The sequence below is a fragment of the Branchiostoma lanceolatum genome, chromosome 3 (assembly GCF_035083965.1).
Source record: "Branchiostoma lanceolatum isolate klBraLanc5 chromosome 3, klBraLanc5.hap2, whole genome shotgun sequence".
Classification (NCBI taxonomy): domain Eukaryota; kingdom Metazoa; phylum Chordata; class Leptocardii; order Amphioxiformes; family Branchiostomatidae; genus Branchiostoma; species Branchiostoma lanceolatum.
In genome coordinates, this window is record NC_089724.1 from 34,143,219 (window position 1) to 34,159,549 (window position 16,331).

General features: G+C 40.0%; 2 protein-coding genes across 10 annotated transcripts in view; one reads left to right on the plus strand and one right to left on the minus strand.

Moving 5' to 3' along the window:
- Positions 1-499: 499 nt before the first annotated feature.
- LOC136431524 (carboxypeptidase N catalytic chain-like) lies at positions 500-8,314 on the plus strand. Its single transcript, XM_066422935.1, has 9 exons — positions 500-737; positions 2,071-2,164; positions 3,361-3,460; positions 4,271-4,423; positions 5,182-5,299; positions 5,905-6,087; positions 6,515-6,654; positions 7,335-7,434; positions 7,871-8,314. The coding sequence occupies exons 1-9, from the start codon at positions 503-505 to the stop codon at positions 8,080-8,082; spliced, it is 1,335 nt and encodes a 444-aa protein (XP_066279032.1). The 5' UTR covers positions 500-502; the 3' UTR covers positions 8,083-8,314.
- Positions 8,315-11,361: 3,047 nt separating this feature from the next.
- LOC136431523 (exportin-7-like) overlaps positions 11,362-16,331 on the minus strand; it is a 35,111-nt gene continuing 30,141 nt past the window's right edge. For 6 of the 9 annotated variants that reach the window (XM_066422933.1, XM_066422926.1, XM_066422932.1 and 3 more), the window contains 4 exons: positions 15,081-15,244; positions 13,473-13,583; positions 12,773-12,900; positions 11,362-11,540 (listed from right to left, as the gene is read on the minus strand). In XM_066422933.1, the coding sequence (XP_066279030.1) occupies positions 11,438-11,540; positions 12,773-12,900; positions 13,473-13,583; positions 15,081-15,244 (506 nt within the window). In that variant the 3' untranslated portion in view covers positions 11,362-11,437. The remainder of the gene's footprint in view (positions 11,541-12,772; positions 12,901-13,472; positions 13,584-15,080; positions 15,245-16,331) is intronic. The other 3 variants (XM_066422934.1, XM_066422930.1, XM_066422927.1) reach the window with 1 other exon arrangement.

The following is a 16,331-nucleotide window of genomic DNA, read 5'->3' on the forward strand; positions in this document are numbered from 1 at the left end:
CTTTTCGCCTTTGGGTAAGGGGATCCGACTTCAACATCCAACAATTATGTTACACTGTATCATTTGCTTCATGCACATGAAATTAAGTTTATCACGTTTGTTACAAGTATGGTCATCATATTTCGTTACAATTTCGTCTACTTAACTTGTGAAATGATTAGCGATTTGCCATGGTGCTGCAGTGGAAATTCAGGTTTTGATATCTCGTGTTCTGAACATGTTATGGTCATGATTTTCAAGTAGTAAATAGCTCTTGGGAGGGAGAGCAAGTGATGTAGGTTCCCCCCCCCCCCTAGCGTCTTTTTTTTAACTGCAGGAGCCGATTTCGTTTCAAACTTTGAGAGAAAATAATATAGGTTTGCCACCACTACGTCTGTAATGTCTTCCAGCTTGAATTTTAAACAAAGAAAATCTATATTTAGCATTCTGACACGGTTTTCATTATACCTTATCTGTAGAGACATCCTTTGTACGGAGGCTACACCGTACGTACCGGTCCGACATGGCAGACCTATGGCTCAGGCTTTCCTTAGTTCTGCTGACCATACACACCACACTTGGCGTCAGACTACGTTACGAGTTCGCCCATCACCGGTATGAAGACCTGCAGAGAATCATCGCGGAGACCCACTCGGCCTGCCCGGACATCAGCAGGGTGTACAACATCGGGCGGAGTGTACAAGGACGGAACCTGACGGTCATCGAGTTTTCGGACAACCCTGGAACCCACGAACCAGGTGAGATATCTTCAAATTTATTTTGTACAAGGACGGAACCTGACAGTCATCGAGTTTTCGGACAACCCTGGAGTCCACGAACCAGGTGAGATATCTTCAAGTTTTATTCTGTACAAGGACGGATCCTGACAGTCATCGAGTTTTCGGACAACCCTGGAACCCACGAACCAGGTCAGATGTCGTAAATTATGAATAACTTGATTTAATTATCTTTATAATCTATCTATGAATGATAGTCCAATTTTGTTGACATTTCTCCAGCTCCGAAAAGACTGGCTTAGATTGTTGTCGCCAGTTTGTCCCATAACAGCCTGCTTAAAAATTCTACGACGTCAAAATCGTACGACGACCTATGACGAATGTGGCCGCTCCGTAAGATACAAGCGACGACTTCAATTATCTTTTTTCATGGGTGTTGTAGTCGTCATTTATATCAAGTGTCAACCTGCTTATATTTTTTTTCTGTTATTGCCTCATGTAAGTAACCCTGTCTCTCTCAATCTCTGTCTTTGGATCTCTCACGATCTCTCTCAAGAAGTTGTGACAATCATAGACAGTTAGTGCAGAACCAACGCCGCCGCCCCCCCCCCCCCCCCCCCCGTGTACAACTGACAGTTCAGTCCAGCTGCTGTGCTTAGGACTATTATAAGAAAAAAGCTAGTACTTAGAGAACACCAAAAGAATCACAAATATCTGTTATATTGTTTCCTCTATCAAAAGATATGAGTTTTACAATTCCATTTTCTTCAGTAACGCTGGCATAAGCTACGAAATGGTTTACTTTTTGTGTCCAATGACCTTTCATCGAGCTAAGCTTGGCTGATTTTGGACTGTGTTTGAACGTATACACTAGTCGCCTGGGGTCCGGAAATCAGAAGCCAAGAAAATTTTTGCCGGGGTTGTGGAGTGCTGAATGAAAGTTTACGCTGAAAAGTTGGTCATGTGGTCTGTGGTGTAAATGTTTAAGCTTGTCTGGACGGTGTATATGTCTCGAGACGCATGGCATGGGTTATAGGAGGAGAGCGAATTGCTGAATCTCACAAGGGCTGAGATCTATCTAATCTAGATATCCATTAATGTTACTCTTTTTCCAAGTATATGATATCATGATATTATGAAATGAAGGAAGGAATTGCAAAAGATTCCTTATTACTGAGGCAAAGCTATAATCTTATGCAGTCGGTCTCAAAGCCACTGGTGGTCCTTTAGAATTGCAATATTTTTGTATCAACAGGGCTAGAGATACCCCCATATTCATAAAGGTTATTACTTATAACTTCTGCTATATACATAGTGACGTCAGTGATATCCATTTCCGGTTTTCCCACTACAGGCGAACCGGAAGTCAAGTACGTGGCCAACATGCATGGGAACGAGGTTACCGGACGAGAGATGTTACTCCTCTTTATGCAGTATCTCTGTAACAGGTAAACATCATCATCTTATATTTCTTACTCAGACTAGTCAGAGTATCATCTTTGCTTTCTCCTAAAGCCAACACTCAAATTATGGCAAAAAAGCCCACCTCTCACTGGACCCGCGGCACGCTGGCGGCATCGCTGCGTCCTGGATTTGTGTTACCCTTGACTTTATAATGGGAATATCATTCAAACCCTACAAGTATGACTAAAAAGACAACAAAACACACAAAGCTTAATAAGTTCCGTTTTTTTTTAGTACTTTGTCAATTTGATCGGCCGTAGCGACGCTACCAGCGTGCCGCGGGTCCAGTGAGAGGGGGGGGGGGGGGACTCAAGCGACGTTGTATTTACTCCATAATTAATTGCCGTTGTATCTATTTCCGTCATCGTCACGTATCGTGCTTCATGTCATGCCTGGGCCTGATACGGGTGTTCCGGACCGTGTGATAACTATCCGGATCACATAGGGTTCGGGAGTGTTATCACACAGGCTTCCATAGAATATTTCGAACGCATTTCGAGCGCGCCGGTTGCGCGGCCGTCGGAAATTCGAATACCGGATTCGGAGATTCGAATCAATGTTGCTACAATTTCTTGTTCGAGGACACAAAACTCCCTCAACTTCTGGCGCATTCTGCATTGAAATGTGTGTTTTCTCGGGTGGGTATGACCAAGGTATGACATAAATAAAATCGGTCCCAGCCCTCCCGGCCGTCGGGCGATCCGACCCGCGGTCGGGCTGATACCTCGGGTGATACGGAATACCCCGTGTTGTATTCTATATGTATATATGGTACTCATTTTTCTTGATTATATTTACTGAACATCATATGTTCCACCAAATAAAAAACGACTCTTTCTACACACCAAAGTGATTTCTTCAATCAATGTTTCGGTGACCATTGTCACCTTCGGGGCAATTCTGACTGGTTCAAATTGCACTGCAGCACAGGTGTCGCTGCTTATAGATGCGTTCCCAAACGCAACATATTTACATATATACAGTCACAGGGAATAGCATCTATGAGCAGCGACACCTGTGCTGCAGTGCAACGTGAACCAGTCAGAATTGCCTTTAGGAAGGTGTCAGGCGGTCACCGAAACGCTGATTGAATAGATCACTTGGTTGAATGTGTAAAAAGAGTATTTTTATTCAGTGACTTACCAACCTGATGAAACTATTCACGGATATTTTTCACCAGTTTTAACAGCGTCTGGCGGGTGAAGCGCTTGATCAAATCAACCCGAATCCACATTCTCGCTACCATGAACCCAGATGGATACGAAATAGCAGCACGACAGGTAAGAGTGTGAGTTTATGAACTCTCGGATATCTTCTTTTGTTACTGTCGTTGTTACTGTTGTTGTTTTTGTTGTGTTTGTAAGACAAACAAGCATATAGTAAACAGCTTTTTTCTTACATGAGCACTGTGGAGAGCGTATCCAGGGACACCGACTGTCTAGAGGGATTGCCTGGCTTGGGATTTAGTATTTTCTGTATGCCAAATTTAAACCTTTAGATATCAACATCGCTGTAGTCTTTAATTTAAAAAAAAAACTTAACTTGTAAGTTCATGCCTAGATATAAAGTCCAAATATCCACAACAATATCTGCTACACATGCCAGGCGCATGTACCGCAGCATTTCCCTTAGAGGGGCAAAATGTACCACGAAATATGGCATATCTATGTTATAACACAGGGTTATCATAGCTGACCCAGAGAAATTCAAAATGGCCGACGTAACTGGAAAAAGGTCTATTACAAGGGAACAAACACACATGATAACGTAAAAGAGGTAAAAGGTGTCAAATGATCAATCAAACAAGTGCATTTCTGGGAGGGGGTGTGACTTCTACTTTGTAGGCAGTGGCTAAAAATAGGCCCACGTTTCCAATGATACGTGGGTTTTGTAATTTTGAAATAAATGCATTTTTTTCTTCGATTTTGCAGTTGGTTGAAGCTCGCGGAAATTGTGATTACATATTATTATAATCAAGGTGATAGTTTATTTGCTAGTGCAAGCACAAAGTACATGGTAGACACATAAGAGACATACATGTGACAATTTACAGCTATAATAACGCACTCATGTACTGTTTGTTCTGTCAGGGTCCTGATAACGGTTGGAGGAGGGGCCGAGAGAACGTCCAGGGCATTGACCTTAACAGAAACTTCCCAGCACTCAACACCATCGCCTACAACAGCGAGCAACATGGCGGCCCTACTGACCACATCCCTATTCCAAACAGTTATTGGGAGGGGGTACGTGTTCTTTCTTTCTCACTCTTTCTTTCTTTCTCATTCTTTCTTTTTTTGCTCTTTCGTTCTTTCTTGCTCATTCTTTCTTTTTTGGCCTTCTATCTTTTTGCCGTTCTTTCTTTCTCCCTTTCTTCATTCCTGTAGTTTTCCTTCCATCTAATTTTTCCTGTTTCTATCCTTTTGCATAATCCTCACGTCGCCGGTGTGTTGTTTAAACACCACTCTTGTTCTTGTTTCTTTCCTCAGCTATTACTTGAATGAGTTAGTTACTGATTTAAAAAAAAAAAGATTTCAAATGATGCCGCTGTTAAACATGTAGTACCTGACAATGCTGTGGCGTTTTCTACATTAAGTATAATTCTAAAATTTTCTTCTTTTCTCTGGCTTAAACGTTTTTATCAATAATGTATTACTGCATGAACAAAACAGTTAACTCTATGTGAAAGAAAACCTCTCTTGTGAATTACATAAAATTTAAAATCGCTATAAAATGGAGAAAGAAGTTCTTTACGCACAACCAGGGGACACATGCGGTTCCAAACGTGAGTACTCCAGTCATGATCCTGGACGAGCGGGGATACCGTGAAGCCCAGTCACGTTTGGGACCGCATTCTCACTGCAGCGCCCCCTATTGGCGAGAAGTATAACTCCAATCATTATTTTCCTGCGTATATCTGCAGTATGACTACTAAACCGTTGGAAGGTAATTGCCTTCTAATGATGTATAAAAAAGACTAATTTATTGTTATATTTTTTTACAGAATGTGGCTCCAGAAACGGAGGCAGTCATCAAATGGATAAAACAGTATCCGTTCGTCATAAGCGCCAATTTACACGACGGAGCACTGTTAGCAAATTACCCTTACGACCAGAGTAAAGGTATGTATTGTCATTGTCATTGTATTCCTTTGTTTCCTTTTCTTAAAATTTGATAACCCATTTCCCAAACAAACATTTTCTCAACGAAATAGAAACGTCACGGTGCCACCCATACCTCTTAAAATTTACTTATTTATATAACTTTTTTGTTATTCTTCTAATGCTTGCTTACTGTCATTTCTCTGCAAAAAAAAGAATTCTTTACGTCACCAAAACAAAGTTTTACGCATCAGTCTTTTTTTTTACTTGCATCCAATGAAATAGCATTGCTCATCATTGCGTCTTATTTAAATGCCCCCTCTTATTTTAACACTTTCAATCTATGTCTAATATTGAGAAATTCATTTTTATCATCCGTTTTGACCATACTATATCAAACAAGTCCATTTCAACTATTTCTTACATCACAAAGAGACAAGAAGCCGAACCTACGAATTAGAGTAGATTTAGAACCGTTGTTTTAGATCAGTATTAGAAATCCTATGTGTCATTATATGAACATTGCCATGTATTCTGTACCTGTATGCATGTACTTAGCCCGTGCTAGGGCATGGATGTACAATAAATTAGATGTTATTATTATTATTATTATTATCAACCACTAGACGACCGATCGTGGAAATTTTACACTCCTGCCCCCGATGATGCGGTCTTCCGTCAGATTGCCTCTACCTACGCTAACGCTCACAGGACTATGTCAAAGCCAGACTCAGCCTGCGACTCCAACTCGGATTTTGGCAACCAAGGCGGCATCACAAACGGAGCCGACTGGTACTCCACCACTGGAGGTACGTATATGCAAGGCTCTACAGATAGCACATATCAAGACTAGTTAGATATTTATGGTATATACATCTAGTATAACTGTAAATATATTAAAACATAGTAAAAAATAATTCAATGTCTCGTCCCACGTTGCATATGGTGACCTATACATTTTTTTCTCAATTAGAAATATAAGACCTGTCGAGTTATATAATCACCGAGTAAACCATTGAGTGAGCGAAGCGAACGAGGTGGCTTAGGTGTTAATTAGAGGAACCGAACATGCCTTATGTTAATGTTAGCATAAGTGGAGATGGAAAGGGTGTAACGTTATCATTATATTGCCTATTGACATTAAATTCATCAGTTTTGTTTCGATAAATCAATCTTCCACTAAATTTAAAAAAATTCACAGTTCCAACAAATCCCTCCTTTTCTTACTACTTCTAGGAATGCAAGATTTTAACTATCTTCACACCGACTGTTTCGACATCACTCTGGAACTGTCGTGTGACAAATTCCCGCCAGCAGGCGCTCTTCCGACAGAGTGGAGAAACAACAGGAAGGCGCTGCTTGCTTACATCGAGGAGGTAACGCTGATTTTGTTGGTTATGGCTTCGGGCAGACTGTGATATTGAAGTACTGTATCAACGGGCATCCAATACCATTTTTGACGTCTATATTTAGTTCAGGATGTTTTATCTTATATACTTATATACTTACGCATTTATTTTGGACACCCTAGCGGCTTGTTAAGAACTGCAGGAGCAGATTTGTTTCAAACTTTGAAAGAGAATAACTCAAGATGGTGTTGACGGATCGTTATGACATTTTTATTTTTGTTTATGTTAGGTATGAAAAACAAACAAGCATAGTAAACAACTTTTTCTTACATAAGTACTGAGGAGAATGAATTCACGGACACTAGCTAGCTGTCTTGGGGGGTTGCCTGGCTTTTGGATCTAGTACTTTTTGTATGCCCAATATAAGTCTTTAGATATCAACATCGCTGTAATCATGTTTGCCAAACTCACGGTCATTGGCCAATTACGATGGAACAAACAGATACAAGGACGTATGATGTATCTAGAATATCTATCTGAATATTAGATAAACTCAGTTTTCATCTTCAACAATGTTGTCTGACCAAGTCGACTACGTACGTGTACCTTCTGAAAATTAAATACATGTACTAGTTCATGTTTGACATATCACACGCCTGGACATTTAGCATAGTATCAACACATTTTCATTTTTACTTCCCGTATAGGCTCACAAAGGTATAAAGGGCTTTGTATTGGACCGTAACCTTGATCCAATTGAGGGAGCGACCATTCACGTGGACGGGATCAATCATGACGTCACAACAGGTGGGTGGCTGTCGTTAGCAGTGTCAGCAAGATTACCAGAAACAACTGCGTGATTGACAGGGATGGGGCAAGGTGATAGACGGGACACAATGGGTTACGGTGGCTGACTGGAGTAGAAAATCAATCTACGGTCATGAATAGAGACGAGGGGGATATAGACTCAGTCATGTTTGGGGCCGCATTTTTTTGCCAGAACGCCACCATGCGACGGGGAGTCGTATATCAAATTGCACCTTGATAACGGCAGGTGAAACGTCAGTGACGAAATTGACCTGATTAATCTATTCATGTACAAAGGTACAATGTCGTGTTTTTTTTTCTTTTCATGTTTCTATGGCATTAGTTTCATGACGTCAGTTTCACGCACACTTGCACGTATATGTAGTTTTCAATGTATGAGGGTAGACTAACACCAACGTTGTTTTGTCGCTTGCAGCAAAAGACGGTGACTACTGGAGAATTTTGGTCCCTGGTACCTACATGGTCACTGCTTCTTACAAGGGCATGACCAGAACCAAACAAGTGACGGTCTCCACTAAAAGAGCACGGACTCTGAACTTCGTCATGGGTGTCTTGAGAACAACACGTGCACGTGTGGTCTTCTCGAGTCCTACATTCGTACAACAAAGAGGACCTGTTCCTAATTAGAATCCTAGGCGCTCGTTTCATTTTCCATGAGAAACAGGGGACCGATATATAAGTGACAGATAACAGACACGTTTGGGATAAAACGATTAACTACAACATGTACAAGCATACAACTTTGGTACCCTACGTTTATGTCTTCGAATGTCTAAAATTTAGTGTCTGAAATGAATCGCTGTAAAGTTTATAAGGAGGTCCATAGTTCCAACTGCGTGTGCGCAGCGAAATGCATTGTGGGTAAGGCCCCTGAGACATTAAAAAAAAACTCTTCACCTTTGACATATTACCTACAATGCAGTTCGCTGCACATGCACATTTTGTAAAAGTGAACCGCCTTATTATACTTCGAACATGTCCCTGCAATGCTGCATTTTTTTTTTTTCAAAATCAGAAAATATTCAAGCGGATGAATTTGAGAACAATGAAATTCAATTGATGGCTAAACTGACAATAAAATCAGAAATGACAAATAGTCTTTGTCGTCTTGCATTTTAATATCGTATAGAAAGCAATACATACAAGACATATCCCCGACCACCTAACAGTACAATCTTATCAAAAGTTGTATTCAAATTCTACAAATGGCTTAACATTACATTACATCATGTATAGCTAGTTTCCAGCTGACAAAACTAGACTTAAGAAGTGTAAATTCCCTCTAAATGTATCTTTGTCATGATTGAGAATGCAACAATTACATCCCTGAAAAGAGCAATACATTGTATAATGTGCACTGGAATTCAGGAACAGACATAGACGTGTACAGTTCTGCATGTATGCAACAATTAACATCTTAACCATACACTCCTTTCCTAAAGCGTATATCTCACTTGACTGCCCCAAATGAGCACCAATAGGTGCATTTTGTCCCCTGAAATTGCGATTTTTTATAAATCAAAAAGAAATTCTCAATTGGCAAAAGGTGAACATCCTTTTTGAATTGTTCATCATTGTACATTCAGTATTTCTTTTTTTATTTCAGTGGTAACAGCGTGATATCTGATTAAGTCATCTTACTTAAACTATGAATGCAACATTCCTGGTGCGGCCATTTTGTCTATTTCATCTGGGCTTCATATGCAAATATATCACAATGTACAAGTGAAAACTGGCACCGATTCGCAAAGTTGGCGCTATTTCATATCGCAATTTGGCACCGTTCAGTGAGATGTTAGCTTTAGAGGCGTTTTGAATTTCAGTGCCATGTATCATATACATTTTGTATACACACTATCATCGGAGTCCTTAAAACAAGCTGGATGGTTTAAAGACAGGCGTCACATTATCCTCTTTGGGCAGAAAGAAACAATCCTAAGCGCTAGGTCATGTCTGTTGTAGAAATATAGTATTTGGAAGAAAATTGTTCTTTTGAGAGTATTCTGGTACACTGGATAATTTTCCCTTTTCAATAGTGTTGGTTTACAATTAGTAAATGCAGAAATGTTCGCCAGGTTTTAATTTTGCGGTAGGGAGAAAATGGAGTGTTTGCGGTGGTTTTGAGTTTGCGTTTGAAACGATGGTAGCACAACAACGGCTTTTTGCGGTAGTATTAAGTTGGCGGTAAAGAGTTCACTGCGAAAAACGCGAACACAAAACCACAGCGAACATGTCTGCATTTACAGTATCATATTCCCATGTAGCCTGGATTCATTGTAAGCTGGGCGAGTGGCAATTTGTTGGTAAACTCAAGAACAGTACAGTTCTATTTGATAGTCTGTTTCTGTTATGCAATTGGTACCATACACAAAAGCAAGCATTGAAACACTGTCAATGCACCCATGGTAGTAACACATAAAAGGGTGTGGGCAGGGAGCTTCCAAGCTGCAAATACTCGCATGAATATTGTACATGACTACATAGCATACAGTAGTTGACACAGAAATTAAAAATAGGTGAGAGGAACTGAATCTCGCTCTAAGCTTTGTGCCATAAAGTATTCTGCGCTAAGGAGCTTTGTGCAAATCAACACTACAGTATACACAAATGGCACATGTACATTGCACACATACAATGTAGGTCCAGGAAATTTACAAGTTCATACCTACAAATGTAGCGCAGAATCGATGATTGTGTACAGTAAGTTTATATCTGCTGAAGCTAAATTGTGATGCACTGAAATATGTTTTGCCCATTGCCTATTCCCAACCACTTATGCCATCATATCCGAGTGCTAAGTTATAAACCTAGCAAAAAATTGTTAGGAAAGTTGCATTCGGTTGACCTTATCTCTGTTGCTAGTTTAACAATGGTGTTGTATCATACCATTGAAAAGCTTGTTTATTATCCTTTCTGAGTAAAGGTAGCCCATTTCTTATGGTTATACATTTTGTGGAATGAGCACCACGTCTGATTATAGAAAGAAAAGAAACTCTGTCACAACAAAAAGGACAGTGACTTTGGTACAAGTGGGTCACTGGAATCAAAAGTGCGGAAATAATTTCTGTTCTTCGAACTGGTGTTAGGTTTAGCGGGTGGTTTTCTGATCTACTACAAAAGTCTTTTTAAATGCCTAAAATACCAAATTTGGAAATACCAGAGCATGTCTTGCTTTAATATTTTGGTGATTGGCACAAGTCAATAGCAAAAATAGGATAAGTGTACATTGTAAATACACTGAAATTTGGCTCTTTTAGCACCCCCCCCCCCTCCCCTAGAAAAATAAAACATGATGCTTGCCCCACAAATGCAGTATCATAATGAATCGGACATCTTTTTCAAGGACAAAAGCAAGATTTCCCATAGTACATGTATCAGACAAAGACCAATTGTAAAATATAATGGATATCATCATCAGTCAACATGTTTTGTTGGTTGATACAAGACGGGGATGCGCCAGGTCTCCCGTCCGGGTGAATGATGTATAATGGATATACTGGTATGCTCAAATTTCTGCACTGTATTTTGTGATCCACTCAAGTCAGCCCTGATGCTCTTCAGACAAATAAAAAAGCATAGCAAATGGGTACGATAATTGTAAATGCTAATAAACATGCTTTCCCATGAATGATACTGTCAAACCTGGACTTACCAACCACTCAAGGGATTGAGCAAAAATGTTGTTGATAACAGGTGGTTGCTGAGGACAGGATGGTGTTAACTACTATGTCAATTAGATTTGACTGCTTTAAATTTAATGTGGCTTGTGACTGCAAGTGGTTGCTTGCGCCAATGGTTGCCGACCAGGTTTGATTGAAACATTATACAATGCAACAAAGTAGCAACGGAGATATGACCAGCCTATGTCAAGTTTCCAACTATTTTTGCTGGGTTCACATGTACATATGGATCCTGAACCCCATCCAGACCAGGCCTAAGTTACAACAGAGTGTGTATATTGCAGGTTTTCGGCAGCGTGCCGTTAGTTCATCATGTCGGCTGAGTTTAATCCTACCGAAGAGCTGGAGGGTGCCTTAAGGGAGTCGTTCACATCTCTTCTGAAGACAGACAAGTTTTGTGTGAATCTGTGAAAGGAAAAAAAGACATTGTCTTAGTATCAACACATATTCAATAGTGCTTTCATGTTGTTTGAAATGGAGCTTTGTACAGCCTAGAACCTAACCATTGTATAGCATAGAACCTCCCTGTAGCTTTTAGAAGTTTGACATATAGCCAGTAGTATTTTATTTTTGCCTTACATTGTACCTGTTACAAACGTTGTGCAATAGACTTTGACTTGACTTGACTATTCAATGCATGAAAAATGTAAAATCTAGTAATTTTTTCTAAGTCACTTTTAGATATGGAAGCTGAACACTAATATTACTACCAGTGGACTAGCCCCCTGTTGTACTGTGTTTGCCAAGCTGTGTGGCCCAAGGGCTAAGGAAACAAAAAAGAGCACCACCCTATGCACCATACATTTTGTACAAGGTGGTAAGGATGTATGCTTGGTAAATACTGTTACAGTAAAAGGGGAAAGTTCGTGGGGATTTGATTTTGGGTTAGGGAGAAATTGGAGGGTATGCAGTGGTTTTAACCCTTTTAGGCTCGGTTTTATCAGGGATATAGAAACATGCACTGCACATGTGTGCCGCATCCGGGATAAGGTATGATTCCCTGGAAGAAAACAGCATTGCGTGCATGTATGAGGGAGGTCAGGGGTCAAACATGTATGATTTTTACTGGGCTGAAACTCTGGCAGCTTAAGGGTTTAAACAAGGGAATAGGTGGGCAGAAGACAGGACAAAAAATTTTACAGTGGTTTTAAGTTGACGGTGAAGAGATCACCACAAAAAACGCAAAAACAAAGCCACTGCATACCAGTGTTCTCACCAGGATTTTTTCACAGCATAGGGGTCAGGTATAGAACGCCAACTTTGCGTGGCGTAAGTCACTCGCAGAGTGCCAAAGACATGATAACGGTTGGGAGTCTGGCATCTTACCGCACAAAATTTTGAAGTTCATAACCAAATAAGACACCATTTCCTGCATTTTGAGGGAGAAATTTTGTGAAGTAAAACGTTTTTCCTCTGCCACATCCTCATTCTAAACTCCAAGCCAAATATGAACTTTTTATAACTTAAAGATTTATGAAGGTTTTTCCTAAAGAAACACCCCTACTCTCATTGAAACACAGCATCGGGGGTTCCAGATCACAGCATCGGGGGCCCCTATGCTGAAAGGGCCTGGCGAGAACACTGCGAACATTTCCCCATTTGTAGTACCTATAAAGTGGACTAGCTGTAAAACTCACCTATCTCTGTTCTTTGTGAGCAGAGATCTCTCTATCCCGTCCATGAGGTTCTCGAAGCACAGCGCCATGGCCTGCTGCTTGTCTGGGGGCTGCGAGCTGATGATGGTTTTCCTCAACTCGTTGAAATACTAGAACATAAAAACATGTCAACGTTAAAAAAGAAACACACCTTGTATCATCACTTCAATGCTTGATTTTCGCTCAAAACCACGTCTAATACATGTTAAATTTAGAAGTACTGCAGCAACAAGAATTAACGCAATTTATGAAGTGAATGGATTGATTGTGAACATGCCATAAAGCAGAAACGCAAGCACGAACACAAATGGCAAATGCAAGCAGAAACGCAAGCACAAATATATAGCGAACGCAGGCACAACCATAAGCACGAATGTATACAATCATGAATGTTAACACTTGTCTAGTTGTTTGGGATTTCAGCCAAACTACATGTGGTAATATTCAGAATACATTCATTTCCCAAACAGGGTACACAGAATATTCAAGACAAAATTACTGATTTTTTACAGAAAGCGAAAATGTATGCAGTCAATTTTAGGCTTTTGCAATGCACAACGTCAATACTACATGTAGGTTTTTGAAAAGCTTGCATAACATCCATTTTAGGCTTTTGCACTGCATGCATAATGCAACTAAGGAGTCTAACAGCGGGAAAGAAAATGACAAAATGTTTACATACTGATGTAGTTACCTCCTCATTGAGAAGAATGAGGCCCAGGAGGGGACGGGACATCGACCACTGGTTTCTGCAGTCTTCAAACATGATGATATTCAGCACCGTGGACAGCATCTAGAACACAAGCATGAGGGAGAAAATCCTTGATTATGATATTATAAGAATTTTAAATCTTTTTTGACTACCAGTAATTACTAGGGGTGGGTACAAAACCGGTATTTCTTAATGGACCGGTAAAAAAAAAGGTCCGTAAAAAATCAGTGGACCGGCCTATGGACCAATTAGAAAATTCATAGTACCAGACGGCCACATAACTGGTCTAAGAAGATACAAAACAGCAGATTTAACGAGTCCTTTTCGAAGACGTTAGCTGTGAATCATATCTAGAAACACTTAAAGGATGAGTAAACAGACGGCGAGGAGAGTAAAGTTATAATTTTGAGACAAAAGGGCAAACATAAGAAATTATATCGTTCCAGACATGACGTTTGGAGACTTTTACGTGTGTCTCGCTCTCCAAAATATGATGTACTGCGACACTACAATCAGGTACAGGTACAGGTCCTGGACCGGACCCTCTGGACCTGGACCTGACCTGAATTTTATGTACCAGTACCCACCCCTAGTTACTGCCTATAGGAAGGTCAGTGGCCTTTGATAGGGATACTGTTTTTGTCTGTGTTTGTTTGTGTGTTTGCAGCTATAACTCAAGATCCTTATGATGGATTCATTGATGAAGGTTAGACATCCAGGTAACAAGATACGCCAAAAACAGTTACTCAAGCAACTAGATATTAAGATTTTAAGTTTCAAAATCTTATCCTGTTGCTTGAGTAACTATTTTTGGTGCCTTTTGATGGATTGTTTTTTTTTAGATATTTTTTTCAAATGTTGGTAGTTATTGAATTCCTGATGCAACCTGTTGATTTTGGGCACCAGGTTCGGGTGAATTATACAAAAGTCATGTAGATCGACACTCCAAATTTGAAAGTAGTGTGGTAAAGCCTGTTACAACAGTTGTCGTTTTGCCTAGCGGTAGCCTGTGTTATACAAGTTGGGACCAGTTAGTATCTCTCCAAGCAGAGGTTAGGCTTCAGCTTGCTACGCTACCTTGGTTACTGCCTGGTGTTCTAATAAACAACTACCTGGACATAAAGGAAAACAGGTTTAAAAGAAATTGTTATTCCTGGTAAAAAGGGTATCAAAAACCTTAGCCCACAACACAAACATCATAATTACTTCAAAGTTTGCTGTATTTTGAGAATCTCTCAAATAAACAAAGTAACGCATTTCAGACAAGCTAAAAACAATGTTATACAGTGCACTTCCTAGGCAAACAAATACATGTACTAATGATTAAACCAACTCAATAATAACTGTTACGCTATATCAAATGTATTCTAGCCCTTATTGTATTGTTTATAGTATTAGTAACTAGGATGCTATATCAAAATGTATGCTAGCCCTTATTGTATAATTGAATTATTAATAAGGATGTTAAGTTTTATTCTATACTTCTACTTTGTATTATGTTTACGAATTCTTGCCATACTTTGTACCATGTACAATTGTCGTGCAATAAACTTCTTCATCATTTTATCATCTACAAACCTGTTGGAATATTTCAGGGTGGACCTCCAGTATTCTCAGGAATGCATCATTTTCTTGCATAGAGGAAGCCGTCGGGCGTTTCTTGTTCCCCTTGGATAATCTCTTGAATAAGTAGGTGACAATGTGGTCCAGTGTGGCACAGCATCCCGTACAGACCATCGTATCTGCAGGGGGGAGGAAGATAGGGAAGCATTTTCGTCTCATGTTAGCATTTAACAAAAACACCAAGCTATGTCAGACGTCAATCAAGTTAAATATGAATTGAGTATATGCGTGTACCGGACAATGCCGTCCGCACAAGATCATTAAACAGATAAATACATGTACAAATGTACAAGGTATCAAATCCAACTGGCATACAAAATCAAACGAGGATGACATCCTTTGGGCACCAAAAAATGATGGGAGTGTGCGAAGAACAAACAGCTGCGGAAATATGTTGCCATTATTATAAAATCTACAATGTAATTGGTAAGGAAGGTTGAAAAAATGACTGAACGCACAAAACAAAGCAACACAATAAATTCATTATCTTGTTTCTCACATTTTTGATTTTGGAAGACATTCCTTACTAGAGTCGATTCCACATTACCGAGAGGGTGCTTGTTGCCTTTTGTTCTAACATTTGTAGAACCTTTGTAACAATCTAAGGGAGATAAGTGACTGTTTAGAACAATCTCCAACATTCATGTTCTAAATAGTTTCTGCTGTGTTCCAACATGTTAGACAAATTTCTAACATTGCACATGTTATTACTCCGGGAAGGAGGAATATACCTCCTTCTGGGAGTATTGGGAATGCATTTGTTTGCGCGTTCGCAGCTATAACTCACGATCCCGTTGTCGCATTGGTGTGTAACTTGGCATATCGTTTGCCTGGTTCGGCGTGGTGATGTACAATGTCTTTGTTACGCCGTAACTACTTTTATCGTCAATGCAATATCGAAATTGCACCCCTATAATTAATGGTAAGGGCCACTGCCTTGGCATAGCGACCATGTTATAACCCGTTACGCTTGACTGCAATACTTCAGGCAGATACGGGGTACGAAAATTTCCTACTTGCTATGATCGTATAGTCACTGTTACATTGTAAAATAGACGACGTGCATCACCACACGCAACCTAGCTAGCGATATACCAAGTTACATACCAATGCGGCAACGGGAATTGTGAGTTTTCGCTGCGAACATGTGCCGAGTGAGCTTCAGTCTGTGTATTAAGTATGCCGTGTCCAGTCCGGCGCAGGTCG